Source organism: Rhinatrema bivittatum, chromosome 13 (genome assembly GCF_901001135.1).
Source record: "Rhinatrema bivittatum chromosome 13, aRhiBiv1.1, whole genome shotgun sequence".
Taxonomy (NCBI): Eukaryota; Metazoa; Chordata; class Amphibia; order Gymnophiona; family Rhinatrematidae; genus Rhinatrema; species Rhinatrema bivittatum.
Genome location: NC_042627.1, coordinates 66,156,633 through 66,180,467, shown reverse-complemented (window position 1 = coordinate 66,180,467; position 23,835 = coordinate 66,156,633). Strand labels below are relative to the sequence as shown.

Here is a 23,835-nt window from a genome sequence, read left to right as displayed (position 1 = left end):
TGGCGAGGTCAGGTTTGCATCTTGAGAAAAATATTCAGGAGGACTCAGAAGAGGAATCGTCACAGTTGGAGCCAAGGGTGGCATATTTAGCAGATGCCTCCTTTAATTTGGTTTGCTTCTTTACCAGAAAGTGGTATCCATAATAGAAACATAGAAATGATGGCAGAAGAAGACCAAACGGCCCATCCAGTCTGCCCAGCAAGCTACGCACTTTATCCATTTTTATTTCCCTTTTTCTCTCTCCCACCTGTTACTATTGGCTTCCAGTACCCTCCAGCCCTAATTCCCCTCGACCCCACCACCAATTTAGAGAGCAGCGCCGTATCTGCATCCAAGTGACATCCAGCTCAATTAGGGGCAGCAACTGCTGTAACAAGCAGGCCACACCCTTGCCCCATACTCTTACCCACCCCTGTTATTATTTTTTGTTTGTTTTTTTTATTTTTTTTGGAGATAGCAGCCCTCCATCCTTCCGCTCCGTGAAGGTGGAACAATGACTACTGGCCACTGGCATCCCGCTCCGTGAATGCCTCTGTGGCTACTGCCGCTCCGTGCAGTGTTTGAATGCCTCTGTGGCTACTGCCGCTCCGTGCAGTGTTTGAATGCCTCTGTGGCTACTGCTGCTCCGTGCAGTGTTTTGCTGCCTCCACTTTATTCACGCCCTCTAGACTTGATGGATCCACAGTGTTTATCCCACGCCCCTTTGAAGTCCTTCACAGTTTTGGACTTCACCACTTCCTCCGGAAGGGCATTCCAAGCATCCACCACCCTGGATGTCAGAGGCTTCTCTGGATGCTCAGCTAGTCTGCTGATTCTATCTCTAAACCTAATTTGATAAAATTGTCCTTTAAAAGACTTCTATTTGGGGAAGAGCTGGAGAAAATGGCAAAGGCCTAGGGGAAACAAGGTATTCAGGCTCCCAGAGGACAAAGTAAAGTTTCCTTCAAGGAACTTTCTATCCTACAATAGGTTTCAGGGTTGCAGGAAGTTCTGGCAGGGATGAGGGTATTTTGGACTAGAGTTTTTTCCAGGTACCAGTCCTTTCATTCTAAGAAATGAGTTAGAGGGCTCCTCAGAATCCAAATCCTCTGGAGCTACACAATGAATAATTGGGGGCCCTATCTCCGGTGCCAGAGATAGGCAGCCATCTATCTGTTTCATTGGAGATGGGCCCAAATCACATGGGACCAGTAGGTCCTGGACATAGTACAAGAAGATTATGCTTTAGAATTCTCTTGTCCCGTTTCTAATACTTTTATGCTTTCCCCCTGTTGTTTCTCCAACAAGAAAGCTGTAAAGGCAACTCTGGAGCAGCTTCTCCAGTTGAGGGCTGTGAGATCAGGAAGGATTAGGCCGCTACTCCATTTACTTCGTGGTTCAAAAGAAGAAGGGTTCCTTCCATTCCACTCTCGATCTGAAGCAGATCGAGTTCTTGAAGGTGACTCTGTTGCGTCCATCGGTCTTCGACGACTTCGTCCCGCCTACCTCTATCTACTTGCGGCTCCTCCCGCTCACCTTGGATTGATGGCCGCTGCGGCGTCTGCTTGCTGTTCTCTCCGGCGTCCCCAGACCGGCTTTGGTACTGCCTCCTGCCATTCTCCTTCAAGGTATCTCTAGGGCATGCGCGCGCACGCTGCCCTCATCTTTATGTCCACGTTGGCGCGAATCTCAGGGGCGTCCCCCTGTTCTGACGTCACAACTCCAGGGTATATCTGCCTACAGTATTTGCTAGCTTGTTGAGTTAGCAACAAGATTCGTACGGATGGGATTCGCTCTCCGTTCCTAAGCTACTCTGCCACTCCAGCTCTATCTGGAACTCTTACTACCCTTCGGGGTCTCTAACGGGGTACCCGCTCCTCGGGGGCCTCTCTGCTTCTTTCAGGTGCTATCAGGAAACCGGTACTCTCTCCTCGAGGGCCCATGTTCCCTGTGTCGTTGCCTGCTATTTCTACCCTTCTACTTGGAAGAACTAACTTACAGTCACCATCAGTGAGTACAGAAAACATCTCTCTCTACAGTACTGCTTCGCTGGAATTAGGTACTCGCTCCTCGAGGGCCTGCTCTCTGCTCCGGTGCCAGACCTCTCGTCTAGTGGAATCTCTGCTACTGCTAGTGAATACAACACCACTGAGTCTCGCTGCTCTAAGGGATCAGGTACTCGCTCCTTGAGGGCCTGCTCTCCCTGTCTTGGAGCTCTCCTATCTCTACTTGGAACTCTGAATGTTAATCTTATTGTGTGCTCATAACTCTGTCTCTTTCCACTACAGCACTGCTCTACAGAGGATTCGCTGTTCCAGCATTCTGTGAGAGACGCACCCAGCCGGGCTCTACAACCACTACTCACTACTGCCACCTCTGGTGGTTCCATAAACTGTTTAATAAAAGATTCAAATCTGTGTTTCTGTCCGGAGTTCAGCCTGACACTGTGGTCCCTCACAGGACTGCCCCCTCATGGGCGTGGTCAGCTGCCACAGTGTCCAAGGATCCACCCAAACACCATTAACCATAACAGACTCATTTCAGGATGGAGATCTTAAGGTCTTTGATTATAGCAATCCAAAAGGGAGAATTCTTGACATCTTTGAATTTAATGGAAGCTTATTTTCCCATTCCCATAAGGAAGGTTAATTAGTGTTTCCTTCATTTTGCGATGCTGGGTTGGCATTTTCAATTCCAAGCCTCCTACCCTTTGGGTTAGCAACAGCTCCAAGGACCTTTTTGAAGGTGAGGATGGTTGTAGTGGTAGCGTTGCACAAGGAAGGACTTTTGGCCCATCCTTATCTGTATAAGGATGTCTTGGGTTAGAGATCTTACTGTAGATTATCAGATTTAATCAACAATTTTACGATACGAATTCAGTGGTTTTAGGAAGCAAATTCAAGACACTTTTATGAGGTAGTCAGTTATTTTATTAGCAGCATACGAGAGAACAAGGATAATACGGTACAATTATTTCTTTGTTTGGTTTTGGTTTGTTACAATTTCAAAGTTAGTTTTAGTTTTAGTGGTGCAGTGTCTCCCCGTTCAGTTAAGGATCAATTATAAAATCGCTAGCTTAGTGCAAACATTTTGCAAACGCCTTACTATTCCTTGGATTGCTGCCATTTGAAGCCTTATCTCTAAAGCTCCTATTGGATGTCCCTTTGCTGCACCAAGTACAACTTAGTAAATTCCATAAACATGCTTTTTCTATTGCAGCGTCACATTACTGGAATCATTTACCCAAAGAACTTCGCTTAACTCAATTTTCCAAGCTATTTAGAAAACAATTAAAAACCTTTCTTTTTACCAGGCTTTTTCCTAAACGCCAATAGTCTTTCTTGACAATTTAGGTGAAGTTTATTTATGTTTTATCTAAATTAATGAGAATTTTAATGTTTATGTTTTTACTATAGTTATTGTTTTAATTGTATTTGCATTAATTTTTTCCTTTTTTTTTTTTTTTTTTATCAGACTGCTAAATGCTTGATTTTACGTGTTTGTTAATTTATGTATGCTCCATTGTGAGCCACTTAGGGTCCTTGACATAAGCGGCACAGAAATAAAGAATAACATATCATAAACATACGATAAGCAAAGAATATCTGCTATTTAAGCTTAACTTGCACTTAAAATTATGCAACTGCCATCTAGATAATCCCAGCTGTAAAGTAATTTGAACCAGTGTTCTTAGCCTTCAAAGTGACGTGTCAGTCCCGGGTCACTTCTGCAATGGCTTCTGTGTCTGATATCTAAGGGAATGGATCCATTTCCCTTTGTCCTGGATGACAGATAAAAAAACAGAAATCTCTTAGACGTCTGTGAGGTGTAACAGCAAAAAGGATAAAAATCACTAATTGACCAAATATACTTACAGGGTAAATCTGACAAACAGTTACTTGTGCTTTAATTAGCAACGGTACCGAGTAAATCTCAGTTTTAGCTTGCAAGTCACAATGGTAGTGACTGGCACAATCAGTTCTGGAAACACGGCTCTCAGACCACTTTCCAGAGGTCTGTGAAGGAATTCACAGTAAGAAAAACAGTTGGCCAAAGGTAAAATCTGCAGAACGTTTGTTTAAACAATGTCAGACATTCAAGATCATCTGTCTGAAGTTAAAGTTCATCTCTCTCTGTAACTCAGAGTCTCTTTTGGGTATTCAGCTCCATAGGGTTCAAACTCTTCTCCAGATTGGATGCTGCCACCTCCTATAGATACAGGATTGGTGGGATACAAATGATGTTATCTATGCCTCAGTGCCTAGGAATATTCTCAGACTCACTAGAGTTCATCAGCAAAACACAGGTGCTAGAACAATGCCTGCTTCATAGCTGGTTTCAAGCTAGAAACAACATTTTAACAAGGACATATTCTCAGTTCTGGCCCAAGGTTTCTTCTTCTCATTTGGGAGGTGTTGACAACTCTCTGATATGAGGAGACAAAACAGTCTCTTCTCCTCTGTGTGAAAAACAATCTTATAAAAATCTGCCAAAAATATCACATGGCCACAAAACTCCATTTTGTCTTGCTCTTCAGACCCTGCACTTTGGTTTATTCTGTGTCTAGTAACAGGCCTCTACGTTCATGGTGCACATCCTGTTTTAGGGTCACTCTCGTCTACCTTACATCTGGACAATTGATCGCTAAGGGCGAAATCGCATCAAAAGAGCTTCGAGGCCACCCAGAGGGTGGTTCAGTTTTGCAAGAATTGGGGTGGATAGTTGTTATCCCCAAAAGCAACCTTCAACCATCTCAGATGCTGGATTATCTGGATGCAAATTTTGACAAGCATAATGGCTGAGCTCATCTCACCAAACAAAGATCCAGAAGTTGTGACAATGATCTTGCAATGGTGATTGGATTGCAATCACTTGTGGCTGGAAGTGGATCTAGATACCTCAATCTGGGTGACAATGACATTGGATGCCAGTCTGTCAGGCTGGGGGATACACTGCCTGGAGAGTGTTCTCAGGGACAGTGAACGTCTGAAGTAGTAACTTGGCCATCAATTGGTTGGAGGCTAGAGCGATTCACTTAACTCTCCTGGAATTCACTCAATTAGTGGAATAGGCCGTCAGGATAATATCTGACAATGTCACAGCTGTGGCTTAAATAAATCATCAAGAAGGGACAAGAAGTCCTCAGGTGTCGTCAGAGACAGATTTACTCCTCACTTAGATGTAAAAGAATTTGAAGGCTCTGTTGGCATCACACATAGTGGGGGTGTACAATGTTGTGACTGGCTTGATTACCTCAGTCACAATGTAATCAACCCAGGGGAATGGTCTCTATCTCAACTGGTCTTTGATCAAATTGTCACCAAGTGGGGCTTGCTGGTGTTATGGTGACTGGCAAGAGTGCAAAGGTGCAAGGATTTTTCAGCTGGAAGAGAGATTCTCTTTCATCTAGAATTGATGCCTTGATTCAGGTCTGGCTCACAGGGACGGTGCTATATGTGTTTTCCTGTTGGCCCTTGCTAGGCAGAGTGCTTCAGAAGATTTTGGGACATCCAAGTCTGGTAATTTAAGTGCACCGGACTGGCCATGTTGTCCTTGGTATGTGGATCTCATGATCTCCAAAGTTTCCATCTCAGGCTTCTTCTTGGGCAGAACTGCACTTGATAACTCCTTTGGAGATCTGAAAGGCAGCAACTTGAGCTTCATCACATACCTTTTCTAAGCATTACTGCCTAGATGTGAGGTTCAAAGAAGAGACCTCCTTCACCTTGGCAGTCTTGCAAGGGGCTTGAGTAGTGCCCCACCCTATTCGGGAGTAGATTGGGTACATCACGTCTGGATTGGGCTGACTGGCTGAAGAGGAAGGTGAAATTACTTCTTACCAGATAATTTCCTTTCCTTAAGTCCATTCAGACCATACTTTGTTTATTCTCAGTATGTAAGAAGAAAGTCCGAAGAGTTAGAGATGTTAAATATATAGACTTCTCCACAGGTGAGTAATTACGAGTATACTATGAAACTTCTTTGCCTTAACTTCCTTATTCTTCTGGAAGTCCATTGGTTAAAAAAAAAAAGACAAAAGTTTATATTGTTGATTGATTGAAATTAAAATTATTCGCAGTTTAGCTTATTATAGAAATACTGACGGGCTAGTGTCAGCACAGATGTATATAAGGATTGAAATCAGTGAGCCTGTTGATCTGTCTCCATCTGCTGATCGCTGAGCAAAAGCCACTTACCTGGAGAGGTCTGACTGGACTTAAGGAAAGGAAGTTATCAGGTAAGAAGTAATTTCACCTTGTGTTATTTCTAAGACAAGTCCACCCATTTCATTGTCCCTTATTCTAGAATTTTTTTTCAATGAAAATAAATACTTCAGTATTTGAACATCTGAAGTATCTGAATGCCTTTATCATAGCCCCCCTCTCCTTTCTCAAAAACAAGACACTAGACAAGATTTCTAAGTGCTTCCATATAAATGCTAGAAGCATAAAAAATGGGAACTAGAGTTCCTAGTGTTGAATGAACATATTGATATAAAACTCATTTCAGAAACCTGATGGAAGAATGATGCCAACAGGACAATGTTAAGAAATGACACAATAAGGCATTCTCAATGAGGGAAGTAGTAGTGCTACATACTAAAGAATATAAACTAAAGAGAGAACATAGTCAAACAACTAACACACTCCAAATGAAAAAAAGAGCACAACAGATAGAAATACTCTGCTTAATTAAGAAGAGCATACATAGAGGTCGATATTCAGAAGGCTTTATCTGGCTAACTTTTGGAGTTAACCAAACAAAATCAGAGATTTGAATATTTTCCCCCGCTCCCTGGCCACATTTGGTTTGCTGCCCAGCCAAAGTTAGGTAGGTAAGTCGGGTCCTAAAGTTATCTGAGTATATTCAGCAGGAACGTCTAGCTAACGTTATCCAGGTACTGTTACCCAGAACTTTCCCACTTGTTGGCTTATTCATTATGGAGCTCATAATGTTGGGGCCTGTACTGTGAACCACTTTTCAGGATAGCAATGGTAATCTTGAAATGTGAAGGGAGACTAGAGGCACTAAAATGATAACATAAATAAATAAAAATAAAATAAAAATAATGAACAACTTGAGCTAGCCTCATATGTCCTTAGAAAATTTATCTTCAGGATCTGACACAGGGATAACGTTTATGGGACCTACAAATTACTAACTTTTGGAGCAACTAGCTCAGGAACGTATAAGAAATGAAACAGTTCTTAAATCAGTCCCAAGTAGGATGCTGGGCCTAGTTCAAGATGAGCTGCTGTACAACAGTGGCCAAATGTAGTCAAACTCAGTGTCCTTGCAGGAGGAAATAAGTACAAAAAAATCAATCTCACGAATATCTAATCTTAAAATGGGGAACTATGAAAAATGAATAAGCTAGTTAGAACTGAAAAGGTACAGCACTGAATAAAATATTCAACAAGTTGCATGAAATCGTTTTACCACAGTAGAGGCACCAATCAAAAAAGTCGTTAAAAAAAATAAGTCATGGTAGTCTAGCAGACTAGAAGAGGCTATTGGGCTTCCAAGCCTGGTTTCTGCTTCCCGGCCTAGGACAGTGCAGAGGAAGCACTTACAGCTCCCGTGGGAAAGAGTACCAGCTATTATGCAACAGCAACACTTACTGGCTGGCTGAAGCCTGGGGTCTGGAGGAAACAGTAGTCCTTACATTTTGATCAGAGGACTGTCATTGCAATGGGTTGGCTTACATGCAAGTGGGTGAAGACTCATGCCACCGTAGCCCCAGCAAGGATAGAGCTGGAAACCCAACGGGCAAGAAGTAGCATCCTGGCTAAAATAAATGTGGAAGTTTTGCCCAAATGAGGACATGAAAGGCCTACAAATTAAATCTTTGAGAGAGATGGAAGAAATCTAAATGCAAAATGAAAGGCTAGTTTAGTATGGATTATTAATGCAAATACCACACCATCTCTTGAGGTCATCCTCTAGACATTTAAATGTTTATTTGTTTGCATGGCTGTCAGGCATGTAAATGTCTCAAGCTTAATATTAAGGTCCACCTCATAGTGCTTCTGATGCACACTGCATCACTGTGGCAGCCCTCATGTCCTTCTGGAAATGTGACCTTCCAAACTGGATATAATACTCTAGATGAGGTCTCACCAGTGATTCATGCAAAGGGATATCACATTCATTTTTCTGCTAGTTATGCCTCTCCCCAAGGACCCTGGGATCCCACTGACTCTGATCATGACCTTGAAATAAGAGAGGATTACTCCTCCAGAAACCTCTCTCATTTGATGCTTATTGTTCCTTGTCTTATCATGTGGGTTGCTGAACTCCAAATGTACAATTGCACAAGTCTGTATTATTCCTCAAGTTTTATTAGATCACACCTCATTTTTACATTTCCTGTGGTGCATCAGCCCTTTTGCAGATGTTTGACATTTGCAAAAAAAAAAACCCCCAAAACCTTGCTTACTAGCCTAAGTACAAAATCACTTATGAAAATATTGAATAAAACTGATCCCTGTGGCACTCCATGGGTCACCCTTTTTTTTCCCTAAAGTGAATTCTGTTTACTATTATTCTCTGTTACCTGTCACTCAAGCAGTTTCTAACCCAGTTTACCACATTAGGATTAGCCCTCACACTATATGTTAATGAATCTCCTAAGAATAGTTTCAAAGGTCTTAAACTACTTTATTCAAACATTTTACTGAAATCTAAGTATACCACATACAGACTAACTGGCCACCTCCTCCCTGCTTGCACCTTTGTCAAATGGGACCATCTCTGCCTATCTCCTGCCTTTGGAACTAGTCCTGACTCCAAAGAATGACTGAACAAGATCATCAGTGGTGCTCCAAGCACCTCTGACAAGTCCTCAGTTGTATCCAGTCTTGCTCTGCCACCATATCCATTTTGGGGTAAACTATCATTCCTGAACATACCCAGATCAGTCCAGACCAGTGGGTTAAGCATCCCCACCAGCCGATGGAGTCAGAGAAACAAAACTTTGAGGCACTGCCTCTTAACCGAGAGTGCCACCTGCAGTCTCTCAGTATTTCTCTGACTCCAGCAGGTAGAGGTGCATACCTGCAGTCTAGGTGTTAGTTAAAAAAAAACAAACCAAAAAAACCATTATAATTTAGAGTAATTAGTGGTAGGCGACAGAACAGCTCCCTGAGGGGTTAGGCACCTTCTTGGGCCATCCCTCAGTTGGAGCCGGGCGACCAAGGGGGTTGGACGCCCCTGCTTGGGTTTAGCCCGCAACGTTCCAGAGGGCCTGATAGCCAGAGGCTCTGGTTCCCTCGGCCCTCCGTACCTGCTCTCTCGGACACCACCGTTCCTGTGGGGAAGATTCCCTTCTGGGGAGAGAATAAAGTTTAAAAAAAAGAGAAGCTGCTCGGCTCTACAGAGACAGCCTCCCTCAGGTGTTCGAGGTCAACCGGTGGTGAGCTTAGTCAGCGGCTGCTGACAACCAGTGTGGGGGAGAGTAGGGGAGCTTGGTGCTCGTCGGCGGCCCTCAGCAACGCAGAGTTTTTGGGTCCGTCTCGTGACTGGAGGAATTTGGGCCTTTTCCTTCCTCGGCGGGGTCATCTGGGTAGTGTTTGCAGTCCTCCCGCGGGATCCTTGTGGTCAGGGGTTCCCCAGTGGTAGGTCTTGGCGCTTTATTTTTGGAGCTGCGTGTGTGCCATAGCAGGAGTTGGCCGCGTGTCCCGCGCTCCTCCATCATGGCGCCCAAGTCCAAAATGGCTGCTTGCTGCGTGTGTGGCGCACTTTCGGGCTGTCTGGACTCCCACTCCCTCTGTCCCGTATGCAAATTGGGTCAGGAGGGAACCTCGTCAGGTTGTCGACCGGTGACCCATGGCTTGTGATCTGCTTTTCCGGCGCCTCCTCCCATGGTGGAAAGCCCTCTGGACAGCCCAGAGAATTTGCGTGATTCTCCTCCTCCTCCCCTCTCCCCAATGGTACTGGGAGCTCTGGGCGGGGAGGATGGCCCTGGGCGGCCTGCCTCCCTTGGGGGGAGGATGACCCAGGGGAGTTTTCCCCGGATTTTGTGCTCCTGCTACACAGAGTATATGTGGCCAGGAAGGCTGGGGCAAAAAGGCTCGCTGGGAGAGTTGTGAAGACCGCTGCTTCTGAGCCCAAAATGTCTTCCCGGGGTGCTGGGGACCTGCTACAGCATGTGAGCCTCAGGTGGGATTCTCTTTTCTCCTCCTTCGGGGTGGGAGACGATGGTGATGCAGCAGCGCCGCAGGGGGACCCATCTGGCCCTCAGGGAGACCCGGATGCAAAGGATGCAGCTCCTGTTCCCGATTCAGCAGATGACCCCAAGGATGATGATCCGGACGACTTCCCGACTCCTCTTTAAACGGGAGGAATTATGCCCCTTAATCCCCCAGGTTCTGGAGGAGTTGGGGGTAAAGGTATCTCAGGATGAATCAGATAATGAGGGAGTGAATCCAGTTCTCGGTGGTCTTCGGGGGCCGACGACTGCCTTTCCTTTGCCAAAAAAGATCCGGAAGTTGGTGACCCTGGAGTGGGACTTCCCAGATGTGGGTCTAAAAGTGGGCAGAGCAATGGCCAAGCTTTATCCCTTGATGGAGGAGACACTGGATCTTCTGAGATTCCAAAGGTTTCAGCGGTCACGAAGAAAACCACGATTCCAATTGCGGGGGCTGCAGCTCTGAAGGATGTGCAGGACCATAAACTAGAGCTCCAGCTCAAGCGGATGTTTGAGGTCTCGGCGTTGAGTCTGTGTGTGGCTGGGTGTGCTAGCTTGATGCAGAGAGCCTGTCTCTGCTGGGTACAGAAGACCCTCTGGGTTACGCCTTCTGGTGGTGATGAGTCCTGGCAGGCTGCTTGTCTTGAGGCGGGTATCGCTTATCTGGTGAACGAGCACTATGATTTGGTGCAGGCATCTGCACGTACCATGGTTTCTTCCATGGCGGCCTGTAGGCTCTTGTGGTTCAGAAATTGCTCAGTGGATTTGTCCTCCAAAGCTTAGCTGTGTAACCTCCCCTTTAAAGGGAAGTTGCTATTTGGAGAAGATCTGGACCAGCTGGTGAAGCTGTTAGGAGAGTCCAGGGCAATAGGCTGCTAGAAGATAGGAAGCCAGACAAGGTGGTTTTCCTGTCTCGGGCACGTTTCCGGGATTCGTGTCATTTCTGCACCACCAAATTGGCTTTGGCGGCTGCAAAGCAGGGCTCGGGGCAGCAGCAGTCCTTTCTTGGTACTCGCTGTAGGAGACAGATTGTCCAACTTTTACAAAGAGTGGGAAAAGATTACCTCGGACCATTGGGTCTTGCAGGTAATAAAGGAAGGCTACGCACTAGAGGTTTTCTGACCCAATAGGTAGGCATTTGTGGAGTCCCGCATCACCTCTCGCAGCAAGCAGGAGGCGGTGTCAAGGTCCCTATGATGTTTGCTCTCCTTAGAGGCCATTATTCCTATGTCGTCTCTGGTTCCAAAGAAGGAAGGTATCTTTTGGCCCATACTTGACGTGCAGAAGGTAAATCAATTCCTTCAAGTCCCGTGCTTCCGCATGGAAATCCTGCGCATGGTAGTGGCCGTAGTATGCAAGGGAGAGTTCTTGACCTCCATGGATCTCATGGAGGCATATTTGCACATTCCCATTTGACCAGAGCAGTAAAGGTTCCTTCATTTCATGGTACTGGGACAACATTTTCAGTTCCAAGCCCTTCACTTTGGTCTGGCGACGGCACCCTGCACTTTCACCAAGGTGATGGTGGTAGTTGCGGCAGCTCTTCGCAAAGAGGGAATTCTGGTTCATCCTTACCTGGACGACTGGTTGATTCAAGCGAAGTCGAAGGAGGAATGCGAGCGGTTCCTGCAGAGGGTCATGAGCACTCTTCATACCTTGGGTTTGGTTATCAATCTCCAGAAGAGTCACCTGGAGCCTACCCAGTCCTTGGTGTACCTGGGAGCCCTGTTTGACACCCACAAGGGCAAAGTATTCCCTACGACAGACAGGGTAGTGAAATTGCAGTACCAAGTGAAGCGTCTGTGCCATCTGGCAATCCTGATGGTTTGGGACTATCTGAAAGTCTTGGGATCCATGGCATCCACATTAGAGTTGGTGCCTTGGGCCTTTGCTCACCTGCGATCCCTTCAGTGTGCACTGTTGTCCAGGTGGAATCCTTCATCAGAGCGGTACCATCTCCCTTTGCCCCTATCCCGAGGGTCCAGATCCAGTCTCTTCTGGTGGCTATCTCATCCGAATTTGGATAAAGGTGTGGACCTGGAGCCTCCGGATTGGGTGATGGTTTCCACAGATGCCAGTCTCACCGGCTGGGGAGCAGTGTGCTTTGGTTGGTCTGCTCAAGGTCTCTGGGTAGTGGAGGAGAAAGCTTGGTCCATCAACCGGCTCGAGACGCCAGCGGTTCATCAAGCTATTCGGGCCTTCCTTCCCCTGGTCCAGGGATGAGTAGTTCCGGTATTTCAGACAATGCCACGATGGTGGCTACATCAACCGATAGGGCGGAACAAGGAGACCTGCCGAAGCTCTGGAGGTGCGATATCTCGAAGGTCTCGCAGCTTCACATTTCGCCAGGGTCGACAACGTGCAAGCGGATTTTCTCAGCAGGCAACAACTGGATCCTGGAGAGTGGGAATTGTCTCTCGAGGCGTGGCATCGTATCTGTGCCAGGGGGGAAACCCCCTAACTGGACCTGATGGCAACTCGGGCCAACACCAAGACAGAGAGGTTTTTCAGCTGCAGAAAAGAAGTCTGCTCGATGGGCCTGGATGCTCTGGTGTGCCCATGGCCAACGGGCATCCTACTGTATGTCTTCCCTCCATGTCCTCTCATAAGAAGGATCCTTCAGCCCATAGAGTCACATCCCAACTCTGTGATTCTCATGGTGCAAGAGTGGCCGTGGTGCCTATGGTTCGCGGACCTAGTTCGGCTCATGGTGAACGGTCCTCTTCATCTGGCCCATTTCCCAGGATTACTACATCAGGGCCCCATCTTCTCGGATCAGGAGGATCACTTCTGTCTTGCGGCCTGGTGTTTGAGAGGTGGAGACTCCATTTGAAAGGATACTCTGAGCAGGTCAGTTCCACTCTCCTGCAAGTTAGGAGACTGGCTACGTCTATGGCGTATATTAGGGTATGGAGAGTGTTTGAAAACTGGTGTCAACTACATGCATTAGATCCCCTGGCGGCAGAGGTTTCTCATGTCTTGGATTTCCTGCAACAGGGACTGGTTTCTGGGTTGGTCGTACAACTCACTGCAAGTACAAGTCACTGCCTTGGGGGCACTCAAGGGCAAGCATCATGGCCATACGCTTGCTGCCCATCCCGAATTTACCCAGTTTTTGAAAGGGGTTAAATGTCTGTGCTCCCCGGTGCGAAAGGTTTGCCAAATTGGAATCTGAATCTAGTTCTTAGAGTGCTTTGCGGGGCTCCATTTGAGCCATTGAAGAGAGTGACCCTTAAGGATTTGATGCTGAAGACGGTTTTTCTAGTAGTCATTTGCTCATCCAGACGGATTTCTGAGTAGCAGGCCCTGTCTTGTAGGGATCCATTTTTGCGGATTTATAGTGATAGGGTGTCGTTGCACATTCTGCCTTCCTTTGTGCCTAAGGTGGTGTCGTCCTTCCATGTTAATCAGACAGTGGATTTGCCGGGGTTTCCAAACTGGTCGAAAGATTCCCCTAGGGATAGGGAGTTACATCTTTTGGATGTGTGTAGGACTCTCTTGTGTACCTGGAAGTCACTAATTTCTTTCGTCGATCTGATCAACTTTTTGTGCTATTCGGTGGAGTGTGAAAAGTGGATAAGGCCTCTAAGGCTACCATCTCTCGTTGGCTTAGGGAGGCGATCACTTCAGCATACATTTGCAAGGGTTGACTGATTCTGGTGGACTTGCGGGCTCATTCCACTCAGGCGCAAGCTACGTCCTGGGCTGATTGTCAGCTTCTTTTGCCACAGGAGATTTGTAGGGCCGCTGTAGGTCCTCACTTCACATGTTCACCCAAAATTATCGTCTAGATGTGAGGGAACAGGATGAGTCCTCATTTGGTGAGTGTCCTGCGCGCGTGCCTTTCAAGATTCCCTCCCAGCATAGGGGGTTTGGGTACATTCCACTGATCTGGGTATGTTCAGGAAAGGAAAATTGGTTCTTACCTGCTAATTTTCATTCCTGTAATACCACAGATCAGTCTAGAGGCCCTCCCCGTTTTGACTCCGAAAGCCTGAAATTCCTGTCGATTGTTGGGATGCTGCGAGGCAGAATAATTTTTTAATGGGTTTCTTTCAAGCAGGCCCCGCGGTGTCCCACATCTTAGTTGTATATAGTTGTGGTGGTGGTTGCACACCTTTACAGTTTATTGTTAGAGGGGGGCTTCCATCCCTTCAGCCCGGTTGCCTATTCTAAGGGATCATATTTATCTTGGCTTGGGTACAGGTCAATACTGAGAGACTGCAGGTGGCACTCTCGGTTAAGTAGCAGTGCCTCAAAGTTTTGTTTCTCTGACTCCATCTGCTGGTTGGGGATGCATAACCCACTGGTCTGGACTGATCTGTGGTATAACAGGAATGAAAATTAGCAGGTAAGAACCAATTTTCCTATCTTCACATGTAATTCAGGGATTGTACGTGAGCAGGTGGCAGGTATTTCACAATGTGCATGATTTTACCTGCCATAAAAAAAAAAGTGACATCCCTGTGGGCATTTTTAGATTGAGTGAATAGACTACGCAGGTAGAATTAAATTTTCAAAGGTATGTGCGGTTTTTTCCTAAGCCACTCACAGAAAGAGCAGATGCAAAGTAATCGGGCAGTTTTGCTCCCACCTACCTTTCAGCGATTTTTCAAAAAATAAATTATCCAGGTAATGTCTCTTTGAAAATTCGCTAGAAAGTACACGTCCTTCTGCCACAAGGCAGTTGGCTGAAAGTTGGGCTGTTTTGCTGACTCCATCTAAACTTTTTTTCTGTAAAGGAACTGGGGTCTATGTGTCTGCCGTTTATAACTGTGCTCTCCATCCAGCTTCTCCCTCAATGATTAGAGAGAGATCTCAGAATACTGCACATGCACTAAGCAGGAACCGAGACAGAATCATGGCAGGCCAGACTTTGGTGGAACTGACTGGGAAAAATCACTGTCAAGTAAAACAAATAGCAAAAGGAAAGAAACACAGAAATCTGCTGCCAGGAGGGAAGAGCTTTCTGGATGTGTGTGTTTGCTGCTTTGATAATCTGAATCCTTTTTTTCTGCAACTTTCAGAGAATTACACTTAACCTCTAATTGTTTGAAAATGTATTTCTGAAGCTGACGATTGTTCAATGTGTAGCCCAGAAGAGGTCATTAAAGTCATTGTTACTATTTATTCATGCATTTCTTTAACTGTTTTATCCAAAGTATATGTCAGAAGGGGGTGGTGTTTTTCTGGAACTAACTAGATTTTTGTTTTTGCAACATAAACGTCAAGCCATTAGTGACACATTTACAGTACCCCATGCAATCTTTTGATCTAGTCTATTGTACATGTATCAATCTCATGAACTAGAACAATGGTTTAATTTGGGGTTCCCAAATATGTTCTGGTGACCCCAGTATATGCAAATATATCCCATATAAATTCACTGTGGATATTCTGGAAACCTGGCTAGCTCTTGGTGAACAGAAAAGCAAAATGTGCAAAGGACAATCACTTTATAATAAACGGTTGAGACTAATAACCTTCCAGCTTCCCAATGGCCTTTGTTTTGACTACATGTTCCCAAACACATGTACTTTAGTTCAATGTATGCATTCCTTATTGCAGAATTATTATCTATATTGGCTCATCAACTCATATGGTTTCATTTGGTGGTTCTAGTTGTATTATGGTATTTTCTGGGAAATGTAGATGTTTGAATATCACAACCACCATAAAAATAATCTATTTTTCTGTGGTACTAGAAGCAAAGGCTCTCAGTGCCAAATATATCCTGCCTTGGAGCTGAGTTTACCCACAGCAGACACTTTAGGCAAAATATATTCACACACCCAGCCTAATTCATCAGGGTCCTTTCCTATAGAAACAGAATGAGAAAACAGCCTTTACGGCTGAGTTCTTCATTCTGGAAACCACATTAACTATTTTGCTTTTCATAGTTTGACCATTGCTTTCACACGCCACCTGCAATAAATAATTTACACTCTCCTGATCGCATCCTTGTCTTTTCTCGCACTGTGCTGCTGAATTTGATAGCTTTTTTTTTGTCCCATTAAAAACTTTAAAAAGCCCTAATCAGTGAACCTGTATCTCTTTCAGAAAGTGGACCTGAACATTTCATTAAAATTGTTTCACCTGACAACACCCAGAAGACTAATTCTTTACCACAAGCTGAGAGCAGTGCTAAAAAAGAGACAAGAATGTCTCTCTTCAGGAAGCCAAACGTTAAGCAAGAGACCAAAGACACAGAAACAGAATAAAAGCCAGGGATGCCCGCCTCAATGACACATCAGAAATAGCAAAAGGGAGAAGACAGAGAGACTGCAGCTTGGAAGGACAGGCACTAATTAATTATTCTCACACCCTAATGAATGTATTAACGCGTCACATTTTGAGAAATGAGCCAGATGAACCTAGAAATTATTTTCCTGCCGGGTACTAGTATGGAATTGTATTAATTGGATTCATTTTTTATGCTACTGCACGTTATCCTTGTTCTTTGTAGTTTTAAACACCCCCTGTCAATAGCACTACAGATAATCATTTTCAGTACTGTGAAATCTTTTCAGGATATTATACTGAGAAATTGTAAAATAAAGATATTGGACATTTTATGTTTGTTTCTTTGTTTAAATCTGTGGGCTTTGCTGTGGGTTAAGGTGCAGTGACCGTACTGTAACTGATTGTTTCAGGTTTCTCAGTCTGTCAAAATCTAAAGTACTTCAGAGGAAAGAAAATTCCACACTGTTGACGTTTTCAAAAAATACTAATGAGTGCAAGCGGAAAATAAGGCCTTCAATTGTTCCATCTCAGAGACAGAGCAAATTAGGCCATTAAGGTTCAAACGGTATATAGTTTATTTCAGGGGGTGACAGGAATGCAGATTATAAAAGCTAAGCGGGCCCCACAGATCTATACATAGGCGTTCTCATGAGCACAAGAAAATTGGAAGGAAGTGGTATAAAGAAATTCCAAAACAACAATTTTCAAGTCAGAGTTTTCAAGTATCCATCTATTTCTTATGTGCAGACTTTAAATATTGCAGAAGTGCCTGGTCGATACAATTTTCTGCTCAGAGGGGATTCTAGTCCCCATAACATTAGTTTCTGGAATTGCATTTAGCATCAAAGAAAACTTACTCCATAACAGTGGATCACACCAAATTTAAAAGAAAAAAATTGTTATTACTCAAAGTCAACATTTTGATCAATATTTGGAACCTTTCTCTAGGGTACCAAATGTAATCATAGTGTCTGGTAGTTATATACAAACTTTCCCATAAAGCCTTCAAAAAAATCACACCATGATCTCATCACTAATGGACGGCACTCTTGTGTTATCTAGTCATAGACAGCAAATGAAGAAAATTTCAAATGTTGCCTACACAGAGCTCTTTAATGATAGCACACAAACGTGATTATTTGTATGGATACCTTGCATGTTGTTATTGAGGAGGCTGGCAACTACAGACCGGTTAGCCTCACTTCGGTGGTGGGAAAAGTAATGGAGTCACTGCTGAAAGAGAGAATAGTGAACTATCTACAGTCCGGAGAATTGATGGACCAGAGGCAACATGGATTCACCAGGGGAAGATCCTGTCAGACAAATCTGATTGACTTTTTTGACTGGGTAACCAAGGAATTGGATCGAGGAAGAGCGCTCGATATCATATACTTGGATTTCAGCAAAGCTTTTGATACGGTTCCGCACAGGAGACTGGTGAATAAAACGAGAAGCTTAGGAGTGAGTGCCGAGGTGGTGACCTGGATTGCAAATTGGTTGACGGACAGAAGACAATGTGTAATGGTAAATGGAACCTTCTCTGAAGAGAGAGCGGTTTTAAGTGGTGTACCGCAAGGATCGGTGTTGGGACCGGTCCTGTTCAATATCTTTGTGAGTGACATTGCGGACGGGATAGAAGGTAAGGTTTGTCTTTTTGCGGATGACACTAAGATCTGCAACAGAGTGGACACGCCGGAAGGAGTGGAGAGAATGAGAAGAGAATGAGAAGAGTGGTCGAAGATATGGCAGCTGAGATTCAATGCCAAGAAGTGCAAAGTCATGCATATGGGGAGTGGAAATCCGAATGAACTGTATTCGATGGGGGGGGAAAGGCTGATGTGCACGGAGCAGGAGAGGGACCTTGGGGTGATAGTGTCTAATGATATGAAGTCTGCGAAACAATGCGACAAGGCGATAGCAAAAGCCAGAAGAATGCTGGGCTGCATAGAGAGAGGAATATCGAGTAAGAAAAGGGAAGTGATTATTCCCTTGTACAGGTCCTTGGTGAGGCCTCACCTGGAGTACTGTGTTCAGTTCTGGAGACCGTATCTACAAAAAGACAAAGACAAGATGGAAGCGGTACAGAGAAGGGCGACCAGGAAGGTGGAGGATCTTCATCGGATGACGTACGAGGAGAGATTGAAGAATCTAAATATGTACACCCTGGAGGAAAGGAGGAGCAGAGGTGATATGATACAGACTTTCAGATACTTGAAAGGCTTTAATGATCCAAAGACAACGACAAACCTTTTCCGTAGGAAAAAAATCAGCAGAACCAGGGGTCACGATTTGAAGCTCCAGGGAGGAAGATTCAGAACCAACGTCAGGAAGTATTTCTTCACGGAGAGGGTGGTGGATGCCTGGAATGCCCTTCCAGAGGAAGTGGTGAAGACCAGAACTGTGAAGGACTTCAAAGGGGCATGGGATAAACACTGTGGATCCATAAATTCAAGAGGCCGCCAATGAAGAGTGGGGGACTCACCAGAATGATGGCTACTGCCTGGAAACAATACCCTTAGGGGGTAATTTTCAAAAGGAGTTACATGCGTAAATATAGCTACTATTGTAGCAATTTTCAAAAGCCATTTACTCAAGTAAAGTGCACTTATGTGAGTAAATCCTATAGACAAGTCAATGGCATATATTGTAGCAATTTTCAAAAACCCACTTACTCAAGTAAAGTGAATTTACTCCAGTAAACCTGGTTTTTACTTGAGTAAATGCTTTTTAAAATCAGGCCCTAATTCAATAAACATATACATGGTTACTGTGACTCCAACATCACTCTAAGCTTCAACAGCAAGAGGAAATATGAAAAAAAGGATTTGCACTCACAAAGAGGGGAGTAGCTGGCTTGTTACGGCGGTTACTACCCCAAACCAAATAAGCCTGATACTTCACTTTCAATGCATATCCAGCATAGCTCTCTGCTTCAACGGCAGGGCTGAAGAAAAAAGGGTTCACGCTCACAAAGCGGGGAGTAGCTGGCTTGTTACGGCGGTTACTACCCCAAACCAAATGTGCCTGAAACTTCACTTTCGATGCATATCCAGCATGGCTCTCTGCTTCAACGGCATGGGAGAAAGACTGATACATCACGCATTTCCAGCATAGCTCTCTGCTTCAACGGCAGGGGAAAAGAAAAACAACCAATAAGGGCTGTATAACATAGTCTGGGTAAAACAAATAAGCATGGGTGTAGCTTGCTTATTGCGGCGGTTACTACCCCTAACTAATCAAGCTAGACATTTCACTTGGATGCAGCTCCATCACTGCTCTCTACATTAATGGTGGGGGTGGAAGGGAAATAGAACCAAGAGCTAAGAGAAACAGATAAGTATGAGAGAAAAAATGTGGGAAGCTTGCTGGGCAGACTGGATGGGCCGTTTGGTCTTCTTCTGCCGTCATTTCTATGTTTCTATGAAGTGCTCCCTGCAGGTAATCCTGGAAATCTGCCTGAGTTAAGAATGATGTCCATTTGAGATGATGTCATCGTGGTGTGGTTTTCAAGTGCTTTATGGGCACTGTGCTTAATATGTTTGGTAACCTTCAGAATGATTCAAGTATCGAAGGAAATGTTGATCTATAGTCATATTTTTCTTTCCTTTATATCCAGTATGCACTTCTGTACATTTTATAGCAGGCCTTGAGTCTTAAGCAAACATTTTTTCTTTAAATTTCTGTTTTTTCCTGCGACTTCTTGTCTCCCTCTCCCTTAGTTCCCCATCACTCTTCCCTCTTCCTCCTGAGCCTCCTCTCTTTTCTCCTTTGTGCTTCTGTCTCTTTGTATTTTTCCCCATGAGCCTCTGTATGCTTTTGTCTCTAGCCTCTCCTCCACTGTACCTTTTGTCCCCCTTCCCTCCGTAACCATATGCCCCTCTCTTTCTATACCCTCCTCCACTGTACCATCTTATTTCCCTGCTCTTCTTGCCCCAAACCCGCTCTCTACCTATCTCCTCCCCTCTATACTTCTATCTCTTTCCTCCATTGTACCTGTTGTCTTTCAACCCATGTGTCCCCTCTATTTCTCTCCTCTCCTGTACAATATTTTAACTTACTCTCCTCTCCCTTCCCTATAGCCTGTCTGCCCTCCCACTATACCCTTTCACCTCTCTTCCTTCTTCCCTCCATGCACCCTTCCTATCTCTCTTCTACTGCACCATCTTGGCTCTTACGCCATACCTTTTTCTTCCCCTCCTCCGTCTCCTTCACTGCTCAGAAAGTTCCCAGTCTAGTACAATCTGGGAAGGAACAGAGCTGAGAGAGTCCTTGCTGCTGAAAAAATGCAGGAGCCATGGAAAGCTGCATCGGAGAGCTGTGTTGGGCCTTGCCTCCTTTCCCATGACATCAAATCACAACAGGGGAAAGCAGAAGAATGATGATAATGGAGAAATTAGTTTTTACCTCAATATTTCATTTTCTCCAGTCCAGCCAAACCAGTCCAAATACATAGATTATGCCTCCCAAGCAGAAGATGAATACAACGACTATTAGGTTTCCTGCTATTACCCATATTGTCTCCTATCCTGATCTTAGCCTGCCAGTATCCTCTGTATCAACTCTCCTTTCCCCAATCAAAAGGCTTCCAAGAGAGAAGTTTATAGAAACAACAACAGCAGAAAATGAATTCAAAATTTCATAAATACAGATAGAAAATTTACCACTGACCATGATAAACATGAAGATTAAATAATTCTTTAATATATGAACCAGCTGAAATCACATTTGGCAGAACAGGGAGGGTCCTGGACTTGTCTCGCTGGACTCAAGGAAAGGAAATAATCAGGTAAGAACAGATTTCTCCTTCCTCTTCATAGAGCCAGACCAGTCCAGCCGCATGAGATCTACCCAAGCTAATTCTTAAGCAGATGGGATACTGCCAAATCCATTCTCCAAACTTCCAAGCCAAGAGAAGCTTCTTTGGAGTGAACATCTAGGAGATAATGCTTTGAAAATAAATGAAAGAAGATCAGGTTGCTGCCTTACACATTTCCAACAGCAAAACTAAATGGAATTCTGTCTACAAAGCCACCTGCGCTCTACTGGAGTGTGCCCTCAAAGTCGTAAGCATCAACATTCCTCTATGTATGTATGCCACTCCTATTACCTCCATAATCTAGAGTGCCAGCGAAGACTTTGAAGCCACTTCACTCTTCCTAGGCACCCTGGACAGGAGAAATAGATGATCTGACTTCCTGGAATAATTGGAGATCTTCAAATATCCCAAAAGAATTCTCATAGAAACATAGAAACATAGAAATGACGGCAGAAGAAGACCAAATGGCCCATCCAGTCTGCCCAGCAAGCTTCACACATTTTCTCTCTCATACTTATCTGTTTCTCTTAGCTCTTGGTTCTATTTCCCTTCCACCCCCACCTTTAATGTAGAGAGCAGTGATGGAGCTGCATCCAAGTGAAATATCTTGTGAAATATCCAAGTGAAATATCATCTCTGAACAACGAAGCTGATCATACCCTTTTCCACATAAATCCTTATGGAACAAGGGAAGACCGCCAGCTGACCAAGATGAAAGGACGAAACCACCTTCAGAAAAAAATAAGGAACTGTATGAATCTTTACCATTTCATTAGAAAAATACAAACATGATTCTCTGCATGAAAGTGTTTGCAATTTTGAAATCCTCCTAGCGAAACAAATGGCCACTAAAAATATGACCTTAAGAGTGAGAAGCTTAATTGAAATCTCTTTTAAAGGCTCAAAGGGAGGACCCAGATAAGTCAAAACCATATTGGGTCCCTCACCAGAGGTCTTATGTGTTTCACTCCCTTAAGGAAATGTGACATATCCGGATGGGAAGACAAAGGCCTACCTAAAATAAAGCCTCTGTATCAGGCAACAGCCACTACCATGCCTTTAACAAATGTAGAGCCAAACCTTTATCAATCCATCCTGCAAAAATTGCAGAATACATGGTACCAAAGCCCTTCTAGCTGAAACTTCTCTATTGCACCAATTTTCAAAATTTCATCACACCATCATGTTTGCCTACAAGAGAAGACCTGCTCCTTGCCTGAAGTGGATCCCTAAAGGCTAGAGGATAGAAATGAGGAAAAGAGCACATGGGGTAACTTGCTGGTGCGGCGGTTATTACCCTTAACCAATAAGCCTTCGTACTGTTCATGCAACTCCATCATTGCTCTCTGCTTCAACAGCAGTGGGAAAAGGGGAACTGGATTCAGACAGCAACCACCAAGGGCCCTGACGTTTATGGTTTGGGGAACTAATAAGCGTGGGGGTAACTTGCTTATGCGGCTTTTACTACCCTTAATCAATAAGCCTGATGCTTTTGATGCAACTCCAACATTGCTCTCTGTTTTCATGGCAAGGGTTAAGGGAAATTGGATTCAAACAGCATCCAAGGGAGGACCCTGACTTTTACAGTCTGGGAAACTGACAGTGCAGCACCAGTTACTGGCATAAGCTTGCTGGGCAGACTGGGTTGATCATTTGGTCCTTTTCTGCCATCATTTCTATGTTTCTGTGAAGTGCGTACAAAATCAAAGGATGTATCTGCCGAAAAGGCAGCCCCCGGGTCCATCTGAGTCGGTTCCTCCAGTAAGTCAGGGCCTTCCAAAGAAATCTCCCGCATGCGCTGGGCTAACCCGCTGCCACCTGAAGAGCCGTACTAGAAGCCTCCAAGGCTTGCTTCAGCACCGCCTCTATCTTCTTGCGCCCCCCCCCTCCACTAGAATAGTGGCCCACTTTGTGACTGCACAAAACAGAGCATCCACCTTAGGCAATCTCTCTTCCCTGAGCTAAAAGAGAGTACAGCTTTGCCAGAGACTGCCTGACCAGGAAACTGGTTTCAGGTGGAAGCCTGTTCCAGATCTATCAAATCCTTGCCCTGATTTGTGTAAAAGAGAAGCTTTTGAGTGCTAGTCATAATGGGGTCCTCAGCAGAACTGGGACTTTTCTCAACCTTATCTTCAGCAATCTTCAACACTCGCAAAGAATAAGAAATCAGCATAGAAAGCTCCTCCTTGTGAAACAATCACATCATAGAAGGGCCTTCTTTCTTTGCCAGGGGGACACCCACGCTGCCGCTCTCCTTCAACACCCTACAGTTTGTGAACTCCTCCCCGTATCCTCTTCTTCACCCCTTCTCCCTCTTTTCCCCCCTGAACCCACAGAACTAATACCTTGAGGGGAAGGCAACAGAGCAGAGCTTTGCCCTGTACAAAATGCTTGGCGCATGCCCTTCAGAAAGTCTGGAGAGACTGGAGCTCAAAACTAAAGAGGGGATGAACTTGGAGAAAATTGTAAAGGAAGCGAACTCTTTAAAGGCACCAGCGAATGCAGTCCCTGAGGGATCTGCCCCGGCCTCCTGGCTTGCAGGAACCAAGGGTGGAGGCCCCGGGGCAGGCTCCTCTCTGCTGCAGATCCAACATGGCCACCGGTCCAG

The 23,835-nt window shown here is 44.9% G+C and overlaps 1 protein-coding gene across 11 annotated transcripts in view; it reads left to right on the top strand.

Moving 5' to 3' along the window:
- TTLL6 (tubulin tyrosine ligase like 6) overlaps nucleotides 1–16,741 on the top strand; it is a 123,553-nt gene extending 106,812 nt beyond the window's left edge. For 9 of the 11 annotated variants that reach the window (XM_029574554.1, XM_029574560.1, XM_029574558.1 and 6 more), the window contains one exon: nucleotides 16,229–16,376. In XM_029574554.1, the coding sequence (XP_029430414.1) occupies nucleotides 16,229–16,241 (13 nt within the window). In that variant the 3' untranslated portion in view covers nucleotides 16,242–16,376. Of the gene's footprint in view, nucleotides 1–16,228 lie in introns of all 11 variants that reach the window. The other 2 variants (XM_029574556.1, XM_029574559.1) reach the window with 1 other exon arrangement.
- The last annotated feature ends 7,094 nt before the right edge of the window (nucleotides 16,742–23,835 follow it).